At 40.0% G+C, this 25,098-nt stretch overlaps 1 protein-coding gene across 1 annotated transcript in view; it reads right to left on the bottom strand.

Annotated features, from left to right (window-relative positions):
* The window catches only part of synpra (synaptoporin a), a 370,118-nt gene that overhangs the window by 55,546 nt on the left and 289,474 nt on the right, over window positions 1-25,098 (bottom strand). Inside the window, exon 4 of the mRNA XM_043708256.1 lies at window positions 7,734-7,932. Coding sequence (XP_043564191.1) covers window positions 7,734-7,932 — 199 coding nt within the window. The remainder of the gene's footprint in view (window positions 1-7,733; window positions 7,933-25,098) is intronic.

Genomic DNA, 25,098 nt, shown 5'->3' with positions numbered 1-25,098 from the left:
CTTCATTTCAAAATTGTTCCATAATGTTATGGAAGTTTTGATTTCAAATTAATGTCCATTAATTTTCAATCCCATGAGCAATTAAAAATATGGTAATATCAGACACTTTTTTTGTTGTTGGTATATTATGAATATTCTCACAGGAAAAGAAAAAGAAAGCAGGAAAGAACTTCAACAAGGAATTAGAAGAGCTAAAAGTCATTAGCAAACAGAATTAAGAACAATCCTTAAGTTTTTTATACATACATAAAAAGCAAGAGGTAGCCAGGGGGGGTTGACCCACACAAGGACAAAGGAGGGAATCTATGTGTGGAGCCAGAAGAGGTAGGTGAGGTTCTAAAGAAATACTTTATGATGGTATTCACCAAAGAGAAGGAATTGGTGGAGGATGATCTCAAGGAAGGGAGTGTTAAATGTCTAAGCCAAGTTGCTATTGAGATAGCTAAGTCCCCAGGTCCTGATGGAATCTATCCCAGAATATTGAAGGAGGCAAGGGGACAAATTACTGGAGGATTGACAGACATCCTTGTATCCTCTTCGGCCACAGGTGAGGTCCTAGAGGACTGAGAATAGCCAATGTTGTCTCATTGTTTAAGAAGGGTAGCAGGGATAATCCAGGAAATTATGTGGTAGGGAAAATATTAGAAAAGATTCTCAGGGACAATATCTTTTTGCATAGGCGGCACGGTGGCTCAGTGGTTAGCACTGCTGCCTCACAGCACCAGGGTGCCAGGTTCGATTCCTGCCTTGCTTGACTGTCTGTGTAGAGTTTGCACATTCTCCCTGTGTCTGCGTGGGTTTCCTCCGGGTGCTCTGGTTTCCTCCCACAGTCCAAAGATGTGCAGGTCAGGTGAATTAGACATGCTAAATTGCCCATAGTGCTAGGTGCATTAGTCAGAGGAAAATGGGTCTAGATGAATTACTTTTCAGAGGGTCGGTGTGGACTGGTTGGGCTGAAGGGCCTGTTTCCACACTGTAGAGAATCTAATCTAAATTTAGAAGCAAATGGAGTTATATGTGACAGGCATCATGGTTTTGTGCAGGGGAGGTTGTGCCTGACTAACTTGATTGAGTTTTTTGAAGAGGTGATGATGATTGATGAGGAAAAAGGATATTGTATAGAGACTTCAGTAAAGCCTTTGACAAGGTCCCTCACAGAGACCAGTACAAAAGGTGACGTCACATGGTATCAGGGATGGGCTGGCAAGTTGGATCAAAACTGGCTTAGTCATAGGAGACAGAGGGTAGCTGTGGGAGGACGGTTGTGACTAGTGGTGTTCCACAGGGATCAGTGCTGGAAGCTCTGCTGTTCATGGTCCATATAAATGATTTGGAGGAAAATGTAAATGGCCTAATTAGTGCATTTGTGGATGATATAAAGATTGGTGGAGTTATGTATAGTGAGGAGGATTGTCAGAGGTTCCAGCAGAATATCGATCAGTTGGAGGCATGGGGAGCAAAATAGCAGCTGGAGTTTAATCCGGACAAATGTGAGAAGATGCAATTTAGAAGGTCAAGTATGGGTGGAAAATATACAGTGAATAGCACAACTCTGAGGATTATTAATATGCAGAGGAATCTGGGTATGCAGGTCCACATATCACTGAAGGGAGCTGTGCTGGTAGATAAGGTAGTAAAAAAGGCCCACAGTGTTCTTGCCTTCATTGGACGGGGCATTGAGTATAAGGATTGACAAGTTATGCTGCAGCTTTATAGAACTTTAGTTAGGCCTAATTTAAAATATAGCAGAGTCTAGATTAGAGTGGTGCTGGAAAAGCACAGCAGGTCAGACAGCATCTGAGGAGCAGGAAAATCGACGTTTTGATTTTCCTGCTCCTCGGATGCTGCCTGACCTGCTGTGCTTTTCCAGCACCACTCTAATCTAAACTCTGGTTTCCAGCATCTGCAGTCCTTGTTTTTACCCCTTAAAATATTGCATACAGTTCTGGTCACCTTTGGAGAGGGTACAGAAAAGGTTTACCAGGATGTTGCCTGTTATGGGGGAATTTAGCTATGAAGTAAGGTTGGATAGATTAGGTTTTCTTGCACTGGAAAGCAGGAGTTTGAGGGGTGACCTGATACAAGTTTATAAGATTGTGAATGGCATGGATAGAATGGAAATTATGAGGCTTTTTCCCAGGGTAGAGGGGTCAATTACTAGGGGAAACAGGTTCAAGGTGTGAATTTAAAAAGAAATGAAAATGGCAGGTTTTCACACAAAGGGTGGTGAGTGCCTGGAACGTGCTGCCAGAGGAGGTGGTGGAAGCAGACACAATAGCAGCATTCAAGAAACACCTGGACGAGTACAAGAATAGGAAAGAAATAGAGGGATATGGATCCTGCAAGGTAAGACAGTTTTAGTATGCGAGGGCAAAATATTTTGGTGCAGGCTTGTTCCTGTGCTGTATTATTCTACAGATGTTTTAATGGCCAGTTAATGCTGAGTAATGCTGACATGCTTTCTTAATGTGCTCGATAAGATTTATTAGGGCTACCAAACATATTAACTCAGCAGGCGAATGCAAAAAGAACTACGCATTCACTAATTAAGAAACATTTTGCAAAAATGCTAATAATTACAGGACAGGAGATGACAGGTGATTGAAATGAGTGCAGCACTCTTTTATATTCTGCAATATTATCTTTTACATAATTACAACACTTACTGTAGTTGAAGGCATCAGATGGGAGAGAGAATACCACTCAGAGTTACTGCTGACAGAAAATGTAGGTTTGTTCTGTGTAATTATTTTTAATGTCTGTCATATAATCAAATTATATGTTAATTCTGCACAATTTAGGTGACATTGTTTCAAAGAGCACTGTGCACCACTCTATGCAGGGTCTGATGTTAACTTTGAATGTACCATCATAAAGTGCTGAGGATGTTGAAGTCCTATGCTTGGCAAAAAGGGGTAATAGTGTACCTAGAAAATTATGTTCCCATTCCCATCATCACTGTGGCCAACTGTGGCCATATTAAAGTTACCTCCCTGTTCAGCTGTAGAAAATACTAGGTTAGTCAATTTAAAGAGGGGTGGCACGGTGGCTCAGTGGTCTGCACTGCAGGCTCACAGCACCAGGGTCCCAGGTTTGATTCCAGCCTCAGGTAACTGTCTGTGTGGAGTTCTGCACATTCTTCCTGTGTCTGTGTGGGTTTCCTCCGAGGGAAATGGGTCTGGGTGGGTTACTCTTCGGAGGATCAGTGTGGACTGGTTGGGCCGAAGGACCTGTTTCCACATTGTAGGGAATCAAATCTAAAAGGCAAATTAAGGTCCTATTCCAGACTCATAACCCTGACTTCAATAGTAGGAGAGTACTTTGGCTGCATGTTCTATCCAGTATCAGCTGGCTCTTCAGTGGAAAACAATCTGATAGCTAGTAATATTGATTAATATTCCATAAAAGTACAATGGGATTTTACTGGCTCCCCTCAGGATGGCCTCTCTGCTCCATTGCATTCACAGAGATCCCAAAAGTCCACTGTTCTATTGCATAAAATCATTCACCTTAGAGTGCCCATGTGATGTTCACAAATTTTTTAAGACAAGATTCAAATGAAGCTCAGTCTTAAAATATTAGCTGTGTCTTCATTGTTAGAATGGATGACTCACCAGCTTTATTTGCTGGTCAGATTCTCAAAGGCAGGTTCTATCCAAGTTTTCTAATGAGGAAGGAAAACAGCTGTGGATGACAAAGGCAGTGCATCCATCAAAATGCACTTACTAACCTCTACTATCGAATCACTCATCTAAGCTTTTTGCACTTCTCTAGAGTGGAAATGCTTTTCTCATGTCTTGTGACCAAGTTTGTCCAGAGTATTTTAGATATAACTTACTAAAATGCTTTAAAGATGCATGATACTGTTATTATATTTTATTTTCTGTGGAGTTCATAGTTCCAAGCCTCCTGAACTGAAAATACTGTAGTTGAACATCAATGTACAACTGACAAACAGCTTTGAATACAGACCTATGATGAAGGCCACTGATTTAATGTAACTGAATTCATTTATTTTTATCACCCCTCAGCTTCTGATACTCCAGGGAAAACAGCCCCAACCTATTCAGCCTCTCCCTACAGCTCAAATCCCCCAAACCTGGCAACATCCTTGTAAATCTTTTCTGAACCCTTTCAAGTTCCACAACATCCTTCCGATAGGAAGGAGACCAGAATTGCATGCAGTATTCTAAAAGTGGCCTAACCAATATCCTGTACAGCTGCAACAAGACGTCCCAACTCTTACACTCAGTGCTCTGACCAATAAAGGAAAGCATACCAAATGTCTTTTTTACTATCCTATCTATCTGCGACTCTACTGTCAAGGACCTAAGAATCTGCATTCCAAGGTCTCTTTGTTCAGCAACACTCCCTGGGATCTTACCATGAAGTGTATAAGCCCTGCTTTTCCCAAAATATGCAGCATCTCGCATTTATCTAAATTAAACTCTAATTGCCACTCCACAGCCCATTGGCCCATCTGAGCAAAATCTCATTATAATCTGAGGTAACCCTCTTCGCTGTCTACTACACCTCCAATTTTGGTGTCATCTGCAAACTTACTAACTGTACCTCCTTTGTTCACACCCAAATCATTTATATAAATGCCCAAAAAGTAGAGGACCGAACAGTGATCCTTGTGGCACTCCACTGGTCACAGGCCTCCAGTCTGAAAAGCAATCCTCCACCACCACCCTCTGTCTTCTACCTTTGAGCCAGTTCTGTATCCAAACGGCTAGTTCTCCCTGTATTCCGTGAGATCTAACCTTACTAACCAGTCTGCCTTGAGGAACCTTGTCGAATGCCTTACTGAAGTTCACATGGATCACTTCCACCACTGCGCCCTCATCATCGTCTTTGTTACTTCTTCAAAAAACTCAATCAAGTTCATGAGACATGATTTCCCATGCACAAAGCCATGCTGACTATCCCTAATCATTTTTCATGTTAAAACATTTTTACATCTATGCTATTTTTAATTCAATTTGTCACTTCTCGGTTTTCAAAGGCACTCTGCTGCGACCATGGAATCTTCAAACAAATAGCAGCAATGTAAATAATAAGCATATGTCTGCAGAGGAGTGCAGGGATGACAGGCAGGAATTTCATGCAATGCTGCTCTCAGCCTCTGTCAACACATACACAGCCACAATACATTAACCTTCTACTTGTTTTCTTATTCATTGTTTGCAAGCATTTATTGCCTATCTTTATAAGCAAGGGCATAAAGGAATTTGGAGGATAGGTAGTGAGATAGAACGTATGTCATTTACTTATATTAAGTTTAAAGCTGTATTGCAAAGTAGTGGCATATGCATGTTGGCTTATTTTTGTGAGCAGTTTTAAAAATTAATTAGGTCAGTCTTTCTGGAATCATGACTTTAAGATCAATATATGTCATTGAGCAACAGACTGCACGGACCTCTATTATTTCTAGAGGGCTTTTCATTTAAATTATGAAAGCTTAAGACATAAGAGAATAACCATTAAACCACTAGCTTTAGCAGAGTCTAGAATGAGCAATTTAATTTTTTTTAATTTAAAAGCTCTTGAGTTCAGTTTTAATGAGACCAGTTGCAAGTGTACTTTCTCCTAGAAAGGTGATTGTTCAAAACATTTAAGGAAATAAGTTACCAAAGTTAAAAAGTATATTTTGTGAAGCTTCTGTATGAGGATTAAGTTGGTTAGAAAGTTGCATTGGTTGACAGCTGAAAAAGTCTAAGATGTCAGTTGAGACAGTAGTCAAGGAAGAAAGGCCCCATAGTTCACAGGATAGGAATTGAGAAGAAACCATTAAATCAACCCTGCATATTGGACAAGGAAGGGGAATTGCTCTGAATTTTGATAAGCTGCGAAATAATGGTGTTGGGAAATAGATGGGTTTTTCTTTTGCCATTTGGTTTAATATTTCAAACTGTTTTGATTACAGAGGGGAAATAGACAAAGTCTTTTCCCTGGGGTTGGGGAGTCCAGAGGTAGAGGGCATAGGTTTAGAGTGAGAGGGGAAAGATATAAAAGAGACCTAAGGGGTAACTTTTTCACACAGAGGATGGTACGTGTATGGAATGAGCTGCCAGAGGAAGTGGTGGAGGCTGGTACAATTGCAACATTTAAGAGGCATTTGGATGGGTATATGAATAGGAAGGGTTTGGAGGAATATGGGCCGGGTGCTGACAGGTGGGACTAGATTGGGTTGAGATATCTCGTCGACATGGACGGGTTGGACCAAAGGGTCTGTTTCCATGCTGTACATCTCTATGACTCTAAGACAGCTTAATTTGCTTTTATTTTATTTTATTTTCTTTTGCGTCATAAACTTCTAGTTTATTTTTGAACAAAATCTGCAGCCCTGTGTGCTTATCTTTCAGATTAAGATGGCTGCGCTGAACTAAGTTTAAAGATTTAATTGTGGGATCTGACTAGTCCAGCAGTTCCATCATCTGGGGTCATAGCAGCGGAAATGTGGGGGAACTGGTTGAGTCATGATCTTTCTCAATGGCAGGGCAGGTTCAAGATGCCGAATGGCCTGCTTCTACTTCAAATTCATATCTTTGTTACTGTCTTGAAAAGGTGGTGGTGAGGCACCTTCTTGAGCTGCTGTAGGTACATCCATAGCAGACAAGCAGGAGGACACAACAAACCAGGCAGCGTCAGGAGATGTAGAAGTCAACCTTTCAGGTGTAACTCTTCTTCAGGAGGGAGCTTGGGGGTTTTCCATCAGCATCAGTGAAGACAAGGCAATGTTGTTCTAAGTCAGGTTGGTGCGTGACTTGAGGGAAACTTGCAGGTGGTGACATGTGTCTTGTTGCCCTTGATCTTCAAGGTGGTGGAGGCTGTGAGCTCAGAAGATGTTTTTGGAAGGGCTTTGGGATTTTTTAAATAGTGTATCCAGTAGATATTACAGAAATAATGAGCCATATAGTAACAATAGTGTATATGGAGCAGCTTAGAAAAAAAAAATTACCCATTCATAAATCTTTTGAGAAGGAAAACTGCTCTTCCTACAACTCTTATCAGAGTGTCAATCAGGTGGACCATTAGAGTGTCAATAACAAACATTTTATACCTATTAACCTTGCGCAAATAAACATTGAGACATTGTGAAAAGTTATTAAATAAGAATCACATATTGTTATAACATAAAGATGGTCATAAAACAAAGTCAACAGTTTTCTCCAGCTATCAAAAACCAGAACCATACAAAAACAATTCTTTTATGAGACTAGGCTCTCAGCATATAATGAAATTTATTCCTGATCCTGATCCAACGGTCATATGGGGCATTTGGAATGGAGGTGGGAATCCTTGAATAAGTTCACCAACCCACATTTAAAATACCACTCCATGAAAATCTAGGCATACGTTCCACCTCCCACTGTCAAGCTTTTCAGTGCAAATAAGGTTGTACAAAAATGAAAATAATCTCAAACATTACAAAATGATTCACTGTACGAAATAGATAACATAAATACATAAAGCTATATTAATATTTTCATATCTTGTATGTAATGAGATTATATCACATTTCAAATATTTCAAACATATTCCGAAAGGGCTATGAACTTCACCCTCATCTGTAGAAACTACAATTTATGGATGACTAGTTACCCTTAATTATTTGGATTACTACACAATCTGTGATTTCTAAAATATTGAAATAGAAGGAATAGATCAACTTAACACAATGCTAAAAAAAGACTGTTTATGACATCAAAGATCTATGTGCTACTTACAATCAGAGGGCCCCGGTTGTTTTCACGATATTTGTTTTGAAAGAAGATATAAACTACTGTAGCTGCCAGTGAGTACAGGAATGCAAAGACTGCAATGGTGACGAAGAACTCTGCAGATGATGAGTAGTCGCCTATCAGAAACAGCCTCTCCTGCTTTTTTCCTTCACATGTGGGTGCATCAAAATACACTTGGTGTAACCTAGAAGTACACAGAACAAAGTGCCAGCATTAGATGCATTATCATTGCCGTTTTCAATCATTTCCTGAAGATATGTTTAAATTACCTCAATGTATTCTGGATACATTTTTTTCCTGCAATAGGTACAAGTAATCAGGGCATTATATTAATTAGAATACTTTGCTCTTCTCTACCCAGAAAGTGAGATAGGCGTGGGGAAGGGTTTTATAGCCAACAGGTGTATTTTACAGAAAAAAATTATAGTAATGTATTTTTAAGAGGAGTCTTGATAAATTGCAGCAAACAAAACTCTTATGCGACTGAAACTGAAGCAGCTTCTCCTGAAAAAAGTGGTCCTTTCTCCAGCAAAGTGAACTAAGGACGTTTACATTTTAAAATGTGTAAAATTAATTTCAGGCATTTAGAGTAGTCTGATCAACACACATGTTTAACTGGGGATATCCCAAATGCGTCTGTTCTGCCTGAGAATAATGTTGTCAGTATATCATTGTCTTTTCTCAGGCACCTTTGTTCGAAAAGTATTCAAATTTTGATTATGTTTGTCTATCAAATTATACTTTTAAGATTGACTCTAAATTTAGGAGAATGAACAATATGCCAAATAACTCTTACTGTTGTCTCTTATGGGAGGATAAGGTTAGGGTTTGCGTGGAGCCTGGTATTGTAAAGTTTTGAGACCAATTCCGAAACTACCCTGTAAATGATAAATGGTTTTGATTTCTCTTGGCTCAGAAGAGTACTGCCTATTTAAAGATCCTGTATTACAGAGGGAAGTTCTCATGTGTGAACTCACAAAATGTACAAGGTATTACTCAATTAACCCCTATCTAGGACGGTTGGTTCCTGCAAACTGCCTGGTATGAAATTCTGTCTTTCATTGAACAGTCATTGTTATTTTTGAAATTAAATTTCATATATGGTATACTTCGTGAAATTTTATTGCTGCTTTAGTATAATTGTTATAAACAATTTTAGGATTAGGAAGTTCAGGTTTGAGGAGTGACTGAACATTTCCAGGTTGAATGTATAACCTGACGCAGGGATGAAGTCAAATGACTTGACAATTACAGCAGATCATAGTGTATAAGTCAACCTGGTATACAAGATGACTCAATTTTTCTGTCCCCAAAAATAATCTTTTTCCATTTACTTGATGTATAGATCTATCTCCCCTTTTCAGCCGTGTAATGCGATATGGGTATTAGTTGACAACCTCAATATTCAATTCACAAATGTATATTTTTACTTCCCTCATAACTGGGTTCAAGAGATTGAGCAGGTGCTAAGAGCTGTGTTGCAAAGGTGCATGGAAGCTTGAGGCATGCCCACATGGAGTAGAGCAATCTGGTAAACCAATGGTAGAAGAAGGAATCCAATCTGGTGAAGATGCCCAAGACCAAATGAACCATTAGAAGAGAGACCAGTCGCTGGCCTGATCTTGAGAAGCATGTGTTAGAATGGATCATTGAAAGTTATCAAAATGGTTTCATCTTCATAAGAAATAGAATGTGCACACACGTGCATTTAAATGGGCCAAATCGAATAGAGTCCAGCAAAGATTTCAAAACAAGAGCTAGGTGGTGTAGCTGGTTTATGAATTGAAAATATCTAGTTTTGCAGCAAACAATCAAGGTCACGTGGAGATTACTAAATGCTAAAATGACCGGTTTCCAATGTCCATCATCACATAGCAATCTGTTGATGATGCCATAGTTAAAGTAATTCAGAATGAATCCGATTAACTTTTTGTTAACTGACTGATTTTAAAATACCTTCATTGTGACTAAGTATAGTTTTGTACATTTTATTTATTCAAAAATGTGCCACATTAAATGAATATGCATTACTGGTGTTATATCATTGTCCCATATTTTAAAATCATAACCACCTAAATGTGTGGTTCCATTTTATAATCAGCATATATGTCAACCCCCATTTTCAGAATGATTTCTGAAGAGTTCTGCTGACATCTGTAACAACTAGAATTTTGAGACATAATTGAAGCAACAGTGATTTTGCAAAAAAGTAGATGAAGAATAATGTGGGAAAATGTGAACATGTCCACTTGGGCAGGAAGAACAGAACTGAATTTAAATGGAGAGAGATTGCTGAACATGGTGGCATGGAGAGATCTGGATGTCCTGGCTTAGGAACCACAAAAACTGTTAGAATGCAAGGACATCAAATCATTAAGAAATAAAATAGAATGTTGGCCTTTTATTGCAAGGAGAATGGAGTATTGAAACTTTCACTGCAGGTATATAGAGACTTGGTGAAACTACATCTGGAGCACTGTCCTGGGATTCCTACTTTAAAAGAAATGACAATTGTTTTCAGAGAAATTCAGAGAAGGTTCCCTTGACTTATTTCTGCAAATAAAGTGCTAATTTAATTGAGGAAAGAATGAGTGGGTTTGACCTATACTCATTGCAATTTAGAGGAAAGAATGATTTTATTGAGAAATGTGGTTATATGGTCTAATATATAAGAGCTTAATAGGATTTGCTCGAATAGATTTCAAGAGGATGCTTCTTCTTGTGGTGAATACTGGAACTAGGGATGCACTGCTTAAGTATAAGAACTTGTCTCATAAGATGGAGGAGAGATTCTTTTCTCTCAGAGAGCTGTGGAATTTTCTTCCCTAGAAAGAAGGTATGTCTGGGTCACTGCGCTTATTTAAGGAATAATCATATAGACTTAAAGTCATTGTCATGGAGTTATACAGCACGTACAGTCCTGATAAAGAGCTTATGCCCGAAATGTTGACTGTCTTGCTCCTTGGATGCTGCCTGACCTGCTGTGCTTTTCCAGCACCACACTTTTCGACTCTGATCTCTAGCATCTACAGTCCTCGCTTCTCTCCTCAGTCCAACTTGTCCATACTGACTAGACACCCTAATCCGACCTAGTCCCATTTGCCAGCATTTGGCCCATGTCCCTCAAAATCCTTACAATTCATATACCCATCCAGGTGTCTTTTAAATGTTGCAATTGTACCAGCCTCCACTACTTCTTCTCATGGCAACTCATTCCATACATGCATCAATGTGTGTGCGAAAAAGTTGACCCTCAGGTCCTTTTTAAATCTTTCCCGTCTCACCTTAAACCCGTGCCCTTCAGTTTTGGACTCCCCTACCCTGTGAAAAAGACCTTGGCTACTCACTTTATCCATGCCCCTCATGATTTTGTGAACCTCAAATTATCACTCTTCAGCCTTTGATGCTCCGGGGAAAATAGCCCCAGTGTATCCAGCCTTTCCCTATGCCTCAAACCCTCCAATCCTGACAACAGGCTTGTAAATCTTTTCTGAACTTTTTCACGTTTAACAACATCTTTGCTATAGCAGGGAGGCAAAAATTGAACACACTATTCTAAAAGTAGCCTCACCAATGTCCTATACAGATGCAACAAGATCTCCGAACTCCTATATTCAATGCACTGACCAGTGAAGGCAAGCATGCCAAACGATTGCAGCACTGATCCTTGTGGCATACCGCTGGTCACAGGCCTCCATTCCATAAAGTAATCCTCCACCACCACCCTCTGTCTCCTCCCTTCAAGTCAATTTTGTATCCAACTGGTTACCTCTCCTGGATTCCATGTTATCTAAACTTGCTAAACCAGTCTACCATGCAGAAGTTTTTGATAGACAGGGGAGTCAGTGGTTATGGGGATAGTGATGTTGAGACCACAACCTGATAAGCCACGATCTTGTTGAATGGGGAAGCAAGCTTGAAGAGCCAAATTACATTTTAAAATTTATTCATGCATAGTTAGTGGGCATCGTTGGCTTGGCCAGCATTTATTGCTCAATCTTAGTTGTCATTAAGAAGGTGATGGTGAACTGCAGCAGTCAATTTGTTGTAAGTGGACCAATAATGCCATTAGGGAGGGAGTTCCAGGATTTTGATTCAGCAACGTTGAAGGAATGGTGACATATTTCCAGATCAGGATGGCGAGTAACTTGGAGGGATACTTGCAAGTCGTCATGTTCGTGCTGCCCTGTCCTTCTCAAAAGTGGGTTGGGAAGATGAGTTTCAGTGAGTTTCTGCAGAGCATCTTGCAGACAGTACACACTGCTGCTACTGAAAGTCTGTGGTGGAGGGTGTGAATGGCAGCACATCCACAAACAATCAAGTGGATGTGGTGCCAAATCAAACAATCACAACCACAATATCTGCTTTGACCTGGATGATGTTAGGTTCCTTGAATGTTGGGTGGACCTGCAATCACACAGAAAAGTGAGGAATATTCCATCATTCCTGACTTGTGCTTTGTAGATGGTGGACTTGTTCTGGTGAGTCAGGATTTATGTTATTCACCGCTGACCTGCTCCTGTACCACAGTAATTATATGGCGAGTCCAGTTAAGCTTCTGCTCAAAGGTTGTTAATAGGATGTTAGTAGTTAGGCATTCAGTGATGCTAATGCCAATGATTGTCAAGGGGCATTGATTTGATTCACTCTTTTTGGAGATAATCATTATCTGGCATTTATGTGATGTGAATGTTACTTACCACTGGTCAGCCAAGCTTAGATATTGTCCAGGTCTTTCTACACTTGGATATGGACTGGTTCAGTATCTGAGAAGTCATGAATGTGCTGAACATTAGTGAGCATCCCACATTTCTCGCCTTATTGTCGAGGGATGGTCACTGATGAAACAACTGAAGACAGTTGGCGGAGGACACTACCCTGAAGTATTTCTGCAGAGATGTCCAGGAGCCGAGATGACTGAACTCCAACAATCACAGTATCTTCCTTTCAGCCAGGTATGACTCCCACTAGCAGAGTATTTGCCCTCTGATGCTCATTGTCTCCAGTTTTGCTAAGGGCCCCTTGATGCCATACTTGGTCAAATGCAGCCTTGATTGTAATTGCAGTTACACCTGGAATCCAGCCTTTTTATCCATGTTTAGACCAAAGCTGTAATAGGATCAGGAGTTCATTGCCCCTGGCAGAATCCAAAACTAAGCGTCAGTGAGCAGGTCATTGCTGAGCAAGTGTTGCTTCATAGGACTATTGACGGCATCTTCATTATTTTACTGATGATCAAGAGCAGATTGATGAGGTGGCAATTGGCTAGGTTGGATTTATCCTAGTTTTTGAGTACAAGACTTTCCTGGGCAAATTTTCACATTGTCAGGTAGATATCAGTGTTGTAGCTGAATAGAAGAGTTTGGCTAGGAGTGCAGCAAATTCTGCAGAACATATCTTCAATACTATTGCCAGAATGCTGTCAAGACCCACAGCCTTTGCAGTATGCAGTTCCTGCAGTTGTTCCTTGATATCGTGTGGACTGAATCAAATTGGCTTAACATTGGCATTGTGAAGTTGAAGACCTCTGGAGGAGGCCAAGATGCTACTGTTCCAGTGTCCTATATTTCTATGTTCCTCTGAGAGTGATTAACATAGCAAGAATGGGAATGCTATTTTTACAACCTTATTTAATAATAACTACTGCATTTTTAAATATACATTGAGAACTATGACACTTGTAACATCTCAAGAATGAGAAAGAAAAAATATTCAATTAATATTCTGTTCTTCTATGTTTAGATTTCATGTTGTTCTAGGGATATTAAACCCCATGACTTTATTACTGACTTATCCTGACTGTTGTTTCAACTGACAAACCGAGGATCATCTTCAACCTCATCATTTATGTAGAGCCTGACCAACTTCTATAGTATTGAATTCAAATGATCTGAAGTTTTGCTGAAATTTGTAATCCATTCGTATTTTGTTTTATGTTTAAAAATATTAAATGCACATTCTGCTCATGACAAAAATATCCTGTAAGATCAAGGGCATCCAAAAATATTTGAGCCAGTTTGTAATTGTGGGAAGGCTGCAGCAAAGTTTGTTCATGCATTTCAATGATGGATATCAAAATGCTTGCACTGCAGGTTTTGTGGTGATATTGCCTTGCAGCCTTTGTGCATCTTTCCTATAGATCCCACTGGACTATCCAGTACCATTCGGAAAGCATCTGATAGGCATGGAGCAGGCTGGAGCAAGCACCACTACAGCACATTTCCCCATGTAGCTTGAAAAACCAGCACATGCCTGCCAAATCGACATTTACCATATCCACACCTCAATAATCAGAATATACGGTCACTCTTAACTACCCTCCCATCCCTACACATACTCCCTGCACTTCTCACCATCTTTCACCCACCTGTACCATCACTAAGAACTGTGGCACAGACTTCCATCTTATTCAATCCTTCGCTTACTCTCATTACAGGAGAACACAGTTCGGAATGGGTGGAAAGGGCCTGAACTGGTGCTTGGGTATTTGGTACAAAGCTGCCTATCCCTTATGAGCAGACGATACTAGCTTTCTCAGAAAACGACAAGGTCTACTCCTACAGGGGTGCTGAAACATCCACATCCCACCAAATGAATAAGTTATGCACATTCTTCCACTGAACCTCTAACGTCAGCACCACTGTCAAAATCATTCATTGGACACAACTGATAACCCTTGATTACAATATCTTCTCTCTCTTTTGTGTCTTGCCAGCGCAAACAAGATGGCCATGGTCTCAGCAGTGAAATGGGGTCACTGGACTAGAAGGAAATACATCGACATCTGGGGAAGGCGGGACGAATGTCTCAGAAGAAGCATGACCAGCCTGTCTCCTGCCCCTCCCACCAACTCAGATGCTGACACATCAGTGGGAACATCACTTCCAGTATGTTTGGGACCACAGGTTGGCGAACACTTCATTGTGATGCTCCACAGTCGGCCAAGGAAGAAATGGCCCTTTGGCAATCGGAGAACTGCTGGAGACCAGCACCCTGCTTAACCCAAGCAGGAGAGGACTCCATGCAGTCTGGAATCATGGATTCTGTTCAAATGTACAAGGAAGCAAAGTAGCAGCATGCAGCCAAGAAAGAGGCAATAGAGTGCAGCTACACTATGGGGACTCAGCTGCTTCAAGCGTATAATTGTCTCACCGTCTCCATGGACAGGATGCTGAATGCAATGGAGAACCAGGTCCAGCATTCTTAGGATATGCTGGGTAGTTGATTGGACCTAGACACTACTGGCTGAGCCACAGGTCCTCAGGACCAAAAGCAAGGCAATGGGAGGGGGGTGGGGCAGGCAGGTGACCTTGAGCTTACACACGGAGACAGGGAGGTACCAGGAATCAGCCAGCCATAGGACATTTCACAGAGATTCTGCTCAAGAGTCTCCTCAGGCCATTTATCTGCTCTGATTTTGTTGTCAAGAATTGCCAATGTCTGGTTTGGCTGCAACAGATGGTAGAGTAGAAGGCTGTAGATTAAAGAGGCAACATTTGCAGTTTACATGCAATAATTCCCCTTAATACGCAGTGTATCACTGCCCAGTGAGAATCTTTCATCAATGTTCAGGACCTACTGCATATTTTAACTAAATTGTTCTCAATGTTGATAATGGCCTCCCTGGGCTTTCTGTCTCATCCTTCCATAATTGTCACCCTAGTCCATGTCATCCAACCCTTATATGATTCTACCAACTTATACTATTGTCTAGCCACAGTTTCACTAGATGGTAGTAAAGCTGAAAATTACTATTATCATTGAAAAATGATGTCCTGATTCCTGTATTTTTACTTACTGAGGTAAAATGTAATTTTGGACACAGTCAATATCAGTATCTTTCACTATTTGCAGGCACCGTAGGATAAAGTTTAATATAATTTGCACCCCTTACACTATCCATATTTAGCATAATTAGCCACATATTTTGAGCCCTAACTATTTGTCAAGATCATAAGAATTAGTTAGAAAGGAATCACTTTAAATATATTCAGTAAGCATGTTATTTACTCTCTCCTTACTATCTTAAAGCAAAATCAAGGCTTCAATCAGCTATTGGCGCCATTAACAATTGGAGTAAATTGTCAGAAAATGGAGACTTCAGTCAGATTCAACAATGTAATTGCATCCAGTTCATGACTTTAATATTACAGAAACTGCATGGCATTATACTCAGCTGGCCACACTGCTGACAATTATAGGTGATATTTTACTGTTTATGCAACCCTATAATTCTGATGCTACCCTCTACATTATTAGGTATATGGATTTGCATAGGATTTATAACATAGGAATCGGCCATATAGCTCAGTGATCTATATCATTGTTTATACTCTGCACATACTTTCTCCTACTTCAACTCATTCTATCAATATATTCTGTTGCTGTTCTCAGTAATATACTTATCTGGATTTTCATTATGTTTTAAATGAGCTACTCCTTAATGTATGTGTGCTATTCACCTCAGCTACTTCAAGTGACAGAAAGTTCTGTGTTCTCGGTACTGAGTTGCAAGTGGAACATTGCAAGCAGCTTTGAAAGATCTATGAGGAGAACTAGAAGTCATAGAACATATTGGGTAATATTTTGTGGTCTCTGTGAATGACAGTCTATTGCACTGGAAGTTATGGTTAAGCAGTGCGGCACCCTTTAAAGGGATCTGGGGCCTATCTGAACAAGTTGCACAACAAGAGCCTCCATAACCATGCAGATAGAAGAATCCTTACTAAGACATACTGGGTGACACTTTAACTCACTTGAAACTACTCACAGAGGCCCTGATTATTGTTCTTGATTTGGGCTTGCAGAGCTGAGACATTACCCAGCATTGCAAAGCTAACTCAGGATAAAATGCCCTGAAGGTATGATTTTCATTCCAAAGTGGTAGGTTTCTTGGGAGGAAGGCAAGCTTACCGTGGTATAAGACCTGCCATGCAGGCAGGGTGCAAGTCTGCCCCTGTGTATCAGCATTATACCACAGTTAAAGTTTAAAGAAGACCAAAACCAAAATTGACCCTCCAATCCTCCCATCCATGCCACCCTCTACTCTGACCACCTCAAGTCCCTCATGCCTCCATGACAGCCTATGGCCCTGTACTCTTTGTCCTGGCCCTTTATAGGCACATATCAATTTGGTGCCAACTTATACCAACCCATGGCCTTCCCAACCACCCTTGCTCTTCCTCTTCATGCCAATAGATTGAGACTCACCATGGACATAAAGCTAACATTGATGATGTTACTATATTAAAATACATTCTCATTAATGAAATAAATATTGTACTGAAATTTATTAATCTAATTTCTTGTGAAAACAAATACTTGTATTCCAATTATTTTGAAAGCTTCACCAGTTGCTTGACTTTGACAACTCTTTGGCAGTTTTAATAGTTTGTGCACATTTTAGACACATTCTTGTCTAATGTTTACAAGCCCAATGGATATTGGAGATCTCCATCCCAAATGTATGTGAGACCCCTATCCCATGTGAGACCCCTCGAAGGACACCTGCCCTCACTTCCCCCTCTCCCACACCTCCAAGGAACACCTGAATCCCCACCAAGATGCCCTAGAACTATAGCCATATGGGAAATCTCACCTCTCCAAATCCACAAAATGGCTTGCTCAGACCTGATCAACTGCATATGTGGATTCAAGAGAGTAGGGATAACAAAATGGCATTTAAATCCATGGAAGCGGAGAAACATGGAAGCGGAGTGGACTCGATGGGCTGAATGGCCTTACTTCCGCTCCTATGTCTTATGGTCTTATGGTCTAAATGGAAGTCGTTTCCCGTTTTAATGACTACTTATCTCCATGAACCACGCATGCATAAAACATGAGTCTTCCCCTAACCTATCCCTGAGAAAGTAACAGAAATGACTCGTTTGGTGATGGGGCTTCTGATTTTCAGGGATTTTCACCAATTTTCTTCAGCCTTCTGTGACAATGAAAATCAGGGCTGAGTTAAAATGGACACCACAGAATGTAACTAGCAATTAAAATGAGAATTATTAATTCACGGACAAATTGAGTAGACAAAGCTAAAGAACAATAGTGCTTAAGAGAGGGAGAATAAAAGATAGTTGTTTTGTTTGTTACATTTTTAAAAAGCTAAATAAACAAAATAATAACAATTAAAAACTGATATCAATCAGTGCTTCTCCGACTACTTCAGCATGAATGTAAAACCATCGTGACAGATTATGCAATGGCTTTGATATAATTGCTAATCTTTTGAGCAGTTAAGCTAATTACTGCAAGATGTGATCCAATTTTACACTGGAATCATTTCTTTGCTCTGGAGAGGACAAAATGGAGCATAACAATTAAACACAATAATCTCATTACACTTCACTAACTTGGAAAATATGCCATGAACTATGTCCCGCACAAAACCACAGCATGAAACAATTCACAATCAATAATTTGGAAACTGGGGTCCCTTAAAACTGGAATTTTCTGAGTATTGACTGCATAGCATGACATACCATTTACTGGCTATTACAGCAGTAATTAACTTTCCAAAATTCTAGCATAGGAAAACAAAAGGGAAGAATTACGAGAAACATGGAAGTCACAGTCTACATTGAACTAGTGTCAACAATTTGGTGCCAAATGTGTGTTAATTTTGAAATTAAGAAGGTTTTGTTCTTAGAATGAATTAAAACTAATCTCTAAATAAGGTGGGAAAGGGACCAACAGTCATCTGATGTCATGACAGTTGTCCCATGGCCATTGACTGAAAGGGTTCTGATAAATGAATGACACAGTGTAAGCTACCTGCCCCTATAAGGCAGAGGTGGGATGAGCAAAGGGGATTCCTTATCGGGGAGTCCTCATCTTGGAATGGGCATCAGATGGTCCTCAGAGTGCTGGTTTCTCAGATGAAAGATAGACCAGAGAGGAGAAGGAAGACCCAAGGAAGAGTTCCCTCAGTTCAAGCAAGATGCTGTCCTCATTATCTTAGTGAGACCAACATATTCCATGCCAAAATCCTGATTATCCTCTAGTATCAGTGATCCAATTCTTTATCTAATTAACTAATGTATTAGATCTCAACTGCTGTTTCTCAACAAACTCAATAAATTATCTGAAAATGGCTACAAACTGTCAATTGCTTTAAGTTGGAGCTGTTTGGAAATCGCAGTCTTAATTGCATTTTGAGTAATTCTTAAAATAAAAATAGGAAATGTTAAACAGGAATAACGGGATATTTTAAAATGTGACTGATGGATGGTTTAAAGGAAACGCTAAAATCATTTGCAGCAGAGGCTATACTGAAATTGTAAAAATATGCAATGGTAATTATGGATGTGTCTTTGAAAGGCTTTCGCAAGAGTTTATGAAAGGAACAATTGAGTTACAGTCTGGATTCAATTGGAAGTAGAAGCCACAGATCTTTCAAGTCATGAGAGAAGGATTGAGAACTGTAAGGAGGGAGCATAGAATTTGGATGTAAGGTTTGAAATTGTTAGATGTACAAGCATATTATTATTTACGTAAGACATACATCATGTGATATACTTTTCCCCTTACGGATTTAACAAAAACTAGGTGCATATTGCTGAACATTTTGAATTGTTGATCTATCTCCAAAAGCCCCATAATACTGCAGTAAAGTGTTACATAAATATGTATTCCTCCTTCTCCCCATTCTCCTCCTCCGGACCCAAGCAGGAGCCTCAGTGGAGCTGGAAATGGCATGAGTACTTGCCAAAAAGGTTTAGACAGTCCTGACTGTAGAAACCTGGTTGTAGTCAGAACCATAAGGATGGCTACGCAGTCATTCTGCTTCATATCTGATATCAAAGCAAATTCAATCTAAGTTAGTATCATTACGTTTGCTTTCCCACATATGGATGATAGAGTCTCTTAAGATAGCATCTGCATGATTCAGGGTGAGCCTGCCAATTGGTTACAAAATTGGCTTGAAGATAGGAGACAGAGGGTGGTGGTGGAGATTGTTTTTCTGTCTGGAGGCCTATGACCAGTGGTGTTCCACAGGGATCAGCACTGGGTCAATTTTTGTTTATCATTTATATAAAGAATTTGGATGAGAATATAGGAGGCATGGTTAGTAAGTTTGTAGATGACACCGAAATTGGTGGTATATTAGATTACCTACAGTGTGGAAACAGGCCTTCGGCCCAACCAGTCCACACCGACCCTCCAAAGAGTAACCCACCCAGACCCATTTCCCTCTGACTAATGTACCTAACACTATGGACAATTTAGCATGGCCAATTCACCTGACCTGCACATCCTTGGACTGTGGGAGGAAACCAGAGCACCTGGAGGAAACCCACGCAGACATGGGGAGAATGTACAAACTCCACACAGACAGTCACCTGAGACTGGAATCGAACCTGGGCACCTGGTGCTGTGATGCAGCAGTGCTAACCACTAAGCCACCATGCCACCCTAACTATTCAGTGAAGAAGATTATCTAAGATTACAGAGAGATCTTGATCAATTGGATCAATGGGCTGAGATGTAGCAGATGGAGTTTAATCTGGATAAGTGCAAGGTATTACATTTTGGTGAAACAAACAAGGATGGGACTTATACAATTAATGGTAGGGTCCTGAGTAGTGCTGTAGAACAGAGAGATCGAGGGTTTAGGTACATTATTCTTTGAAATTTGAATCACAGGTAGACAGGGTGATTAAGAAGGTGTTTACACGATTGCCCTCATTGCTCAGACCTTTCAGAATAGGAGTCGGGACGTTATGTTGAGATTGTATAGGACATTGGTGAGGCCTCTTCTGGAGTACTGTGTGCAGTTCTAGTCACCCTGCTATCAAAAGGATATTACTAAATTGGACAGGATTCAGAAAAGATTTACCAGAATGTTGCTGGGAATGGAGGGTTTGAGTTATAAAAATAAGCTGGATAGGCTGGGATCTTTCTCAATGGAGCGTAGGAGTTGAGGGGTGACCTTATAGACATTTATAAAATCATAAAGGGTGAATAGCATGGATCTTTTCCCTAGGGTTGGGGAGTTCAAACCCAGGGGGCATATTTTTAAGGTGAGAGGAGAAAGGTTTAAAAATGGCATGAGGGGAAATGTTTTTACATAGTGGTTCGTGTGTGGAATGAACTATCAGAGGAAGTGGTGGATGCAGGTGCAATTACAACATTTAAAAGACATTTGAAAAGTACATGAATAGGAAACATTTGGAGGGATATGGGCCAAACACAGTTAAGTGGGACTAGTTTAGTTTGGAAACATGGTCAGTGTAGACTAGTTGGACCAAAGGGTCTGTTTCCATGTTGAATGACCCTATGACTATGACACAATGTCCCTCTGACATGCCCATCACCTCAGTGTTAGTACATCTGGTAGAGAGAAGACAGGCCTGGGGCTCATACCTAGCAAAGGTTCAGTACATAGCAGACAGATTTCAAAGCCTTGTGGCAGTGAGATGAGGTCTCAGTCACAAGAGGCTCATACACAGTAGTTAGTCATCTCACATATTTCTGATACTCATGCAGAGCTCAGGGCAAGAACTAGATTAGGAAAAAGATTTCTAACTTCATACATTGGCACCAAGTTAAAATAACACGGTAAGAGAAATATAAATATCGTGGTACTAAAATTGTTCTGCCAGTAACTGAAATTTAAGAAAGATCTGGAAATTATTTATATAAAAACAAAAAGTGATGCAGAAACTCATCAGATCTGGCAGAACATGTGCACAGAGATACAGAGTTAATGTTTCAAGTCCAATGTGGCTTCAGAATACTTATGTTTTTGGTTGGATTTCCAGCATCTGCACAATTTTTCCCTTTCTTTTAGTGTGGAAATTATTTACATTGGTTAACAATTTGGGATCTTTAGGAAGAGGACTACAGATTAGAATATTTTGACAGGAAGGAAGTGGCAGACACAGACTGGATTATAGTACAAAGACCAGACAGCTGTCAATTGAAAATCTTCTGTTAGAGTGGCATGATTTCTGCAATGGATCATCTTCTACATTCTTTTAATGCCACTCCATTTCTTTGTACCCTTACTATTATGATAACTTACATTTCACAGGGCTTTTGTAATAAGGTCTCATGAAAAATTAAATGTGTAAAGATTCGTTTGAAGTGTGTTAAAATGTCTGAAGATTATACAATCTCAGATACAAATAATTCTTTGCAAATGCAAGTGTCTCCTTCCTGCTTTTGGGTTTACTTACACTAATTATAGCCAAATTCATTAAGTTAACAAAGATAGAAACTTGAAGGAAGATATGTTGGCTATCTTGAGCATATCAGACTAAGCCTTTTCTCCGGAAAGTTTCTGATTTTATATTAATATTTATAAATCAATGAACATTCAGACTGCTTAAACTACTGTGTGTAGTTTAGAGGTAATGTTTTATTCATTTTTTTTCTCTGTTGTCAAAAATATTGTGCATGAGAATTTTGTGCTCATTAGGTATCAGTGATGGTGATGTGTATCGAATGATTTTCCAATTTGTGTGTACAGTGACAGAGTGATTGATAGCTGTGTGGTTCAGATACAAAATAAAGTAGGTTTATAAGAACCAACTTTTTGAATACCCAATTCTTGCCTCCTTACAAATTGCTCTGATGATTTTTAATCCATTAGTTATTTCCATGGTCAAAAAGTCACAGGGAATGTGTTCATACAATTTTATATGATCATTTTGTGTTCAACAAATTGACTCTACTATACTTAACACAAGCTGAACAAAAACCCTTTAGGCCTTTGTGCTCTCAGTTGAATTTGATGTCCAATGATCTGTGACATTGTGTCTTGTTGGCCAAAGCAAATACAATGTAATGCTGGAGGAGCAGTGTTATAATAGAAATGCAAGAGAAGATGCTTCAACATAGAGCATTTTAAGTCTTCGCTAATATATTTGGAACTGGCACAATTCCTGGACAGGTCCGAAGTATTCAGAGGAGAAAGATTTCCAATTAATGTGTCAGGTTCCTCTGTCCTTTTGACCCATCTTCACTTGGTGGGAAAACCATCATGGTTTCCTTGTTCTGCTCCAAGGTAAAACATAATCGGGTTCTCTTTGAATGAATGGATCTCGATCTGTATCAGACTTCCTGCTTGCTCCAGCTGATGTCTCAGTTGCCATACCATTGTAAATGTTGCAATAGGATGACTGTTAAAGACCTAGATCCTGATCCTGCTGGTTAGGAGGGCAGGTTAATATCTTCTTCAGTGTTTACCCACTTTCAATATCAGAAATGACATTGGATACACAGCTCCCAACCTGGGATTTGAAAAATATAATGCAATTGTTAAAAAAAAATATTCGATAGATTGTTAATTAGAAGAAGAATGACAAGTTCTTAAAATGGCAATGTTGAGGCATTATTCTGTTGCTTGTGAGACTTATCAAATGGTGAATGAATTCAAATAGCAAAATAAGCAAATGGTATAGACATTTATTTTGCTTCTATTTTGTATATAAATCTCTTGCAACTACATTCTTCACCTTGAAAAGCTGTTCCTTGTCTTCCCTTCTCTCAAAAATTTGAAAAAGAATCATGCGACATCACTTCATAACTCTTGTACATTCTATCTATGCCTGTTGATAAACAAGATGTCGCCTTAAGGTCTTGTTTTTTGCTTATATCTTATGAACTCTTGAGGCAAGAGTGATTTTAAAAAATGCTGTGGGAAATGTTACTTGGAAATGGAAGTTATCTGAGTTATCATAGGTTTTTTTCACTACAGCCATCTCTTTAATTTTTTTAGAGTAACTAACTATCAAGTTTGTGACTTTATTTCAGTTGACTTTTTTTACTTTTACTTTGGTTTTTCTGCATATTTAGATAGTTGTTACAAATGATTGCAAGAACTGGCTTGTAAAAGTTTGAAGTGCACAAGCCGATACTATCATTAACCTTGACTACGTTACTTTCAGTCCAAGGGATCCAAAAGATGGTAAGATCACCCGTGCATGACAGGAGCCAATGACTGCTGGACAGACCATAATCTGATCCAAGCCAGGATCAGCATAACATAGCCCCACCTCAGCAGAGACAATGATAGCAGTGCTGCAACAAGTTCAACATTGCTGCACTCCAAGACCCATAAAGAAAAGCCTTATACAACCAGTTCCTCTCTTCAAACCTGGTGACACCGGCGACAAGTTGCAGGATCCCAACAGCCTCTAGTCCACCCTCAAGATTGCCATCATCAATGCTTGCAAAAACTCTGTCAGTCACTCAACTAGGAAACACCAAGACTGGTTTGATGAGAATGACCAGGAGACATAAGAACTGTTAAGCCGGAAGCGCATGGCATTTCTGAGTGTAAATAACAACCATATTCAGAAGAGAAAGACAGGCCTACAGACGACTGAAGGCTGAGGTCCAACCACAAACCCACCACATAAAGAACAGGTACTAGGTGGAGAAAGTCCTGGGGGCCCAATAAATGGCCGGCAATCATGATATGCAGAATTTCTTCTGTGCTGTCAAGACCACTTACAAACCAAACACCAAGGTCCCACCCCACAGCTGGCCAAGGACAAAGTGACTCTTACCAAAGATAAAGCAGCTATCAAGTAACAATGGGGGAAGCACTTCAGATATCTCTTCAACTAGGGATCTGTTATCGATCCAAGCATCCTTGAACATAACCACAGCATGCTACATGCCATGAGCTCAGCAACACACACGCAATATTCCAACAGTGGCCTAACCAATGTCCTGTACAGCCGCAACATGACCTCCCAACTACTGTACTCAATACACTGACCAATAAAAGAAAGCATACCAAACACCTTCTTCACTATCCTATCTATCTGCGACTCCACTTTAAAGGAGCTATGAGCCTGCACTCCAAGGTCTCTTTGTTCAGCAACACTCCCTAGGACATTACCATTTAGTGTATAAGTCCTGCTAAGATTTGCTTTCCCAAAATGCAGCACCTCGCATTTATCCGAATTAAACTCCATCTGCCATTTCTCAGCCCATTGGCCCATCTGGTCACATCCTGTTGTAATCTGAGGTACCCTTCTTCGCTGTCCACTACACCTCCAATTTTGGTGTCATTTGCAAACTTACTAACTGTACCTCATATGCTCGCATCCAAATCATTTATGTAAATGACAAAAAGTAGAGGACCCAGCACTGATCCTTGTGGCACTCCACTGGTCACAGGCCTCCAGTCTGAAAAAAGAACCCTCCTCCACCAACCTTTGAGCCAGTTCTGTATCCAAATGGTTAATTCTCCCTGTATTCTGTGAGATCTAACCTTGCTAATCAGTCTCCCATGGGGAACCTTGTCGAACGCCTTACTGAAGTCCATATAGATCACATCTACCGCTCTGCCCTCATCAATCCTCTTTGTTACTTCTTCAAAAAA

The sequence above is a fragment of the Chiloscyllium plagiosum genome, chromosome 18, assembly GCF_004010195.1.
Source record: "Chiloscyllium plagiosum isolate BGI_BamShark_2017 chromosome 18, ASM401019v2, whole genome shotgun sequence".
NCBI lineage: Eukaryota > Metazoa > Chordata > Chondrichthyes > Orectolobiformes > Hemiscylliidae > Chiloscyllium > Chiloscyllium plagiosum.
Note: the sequence above shows the minus strand (reverse complement) of the source record. Positions and strands in the feature narration are given on the sequence as shown.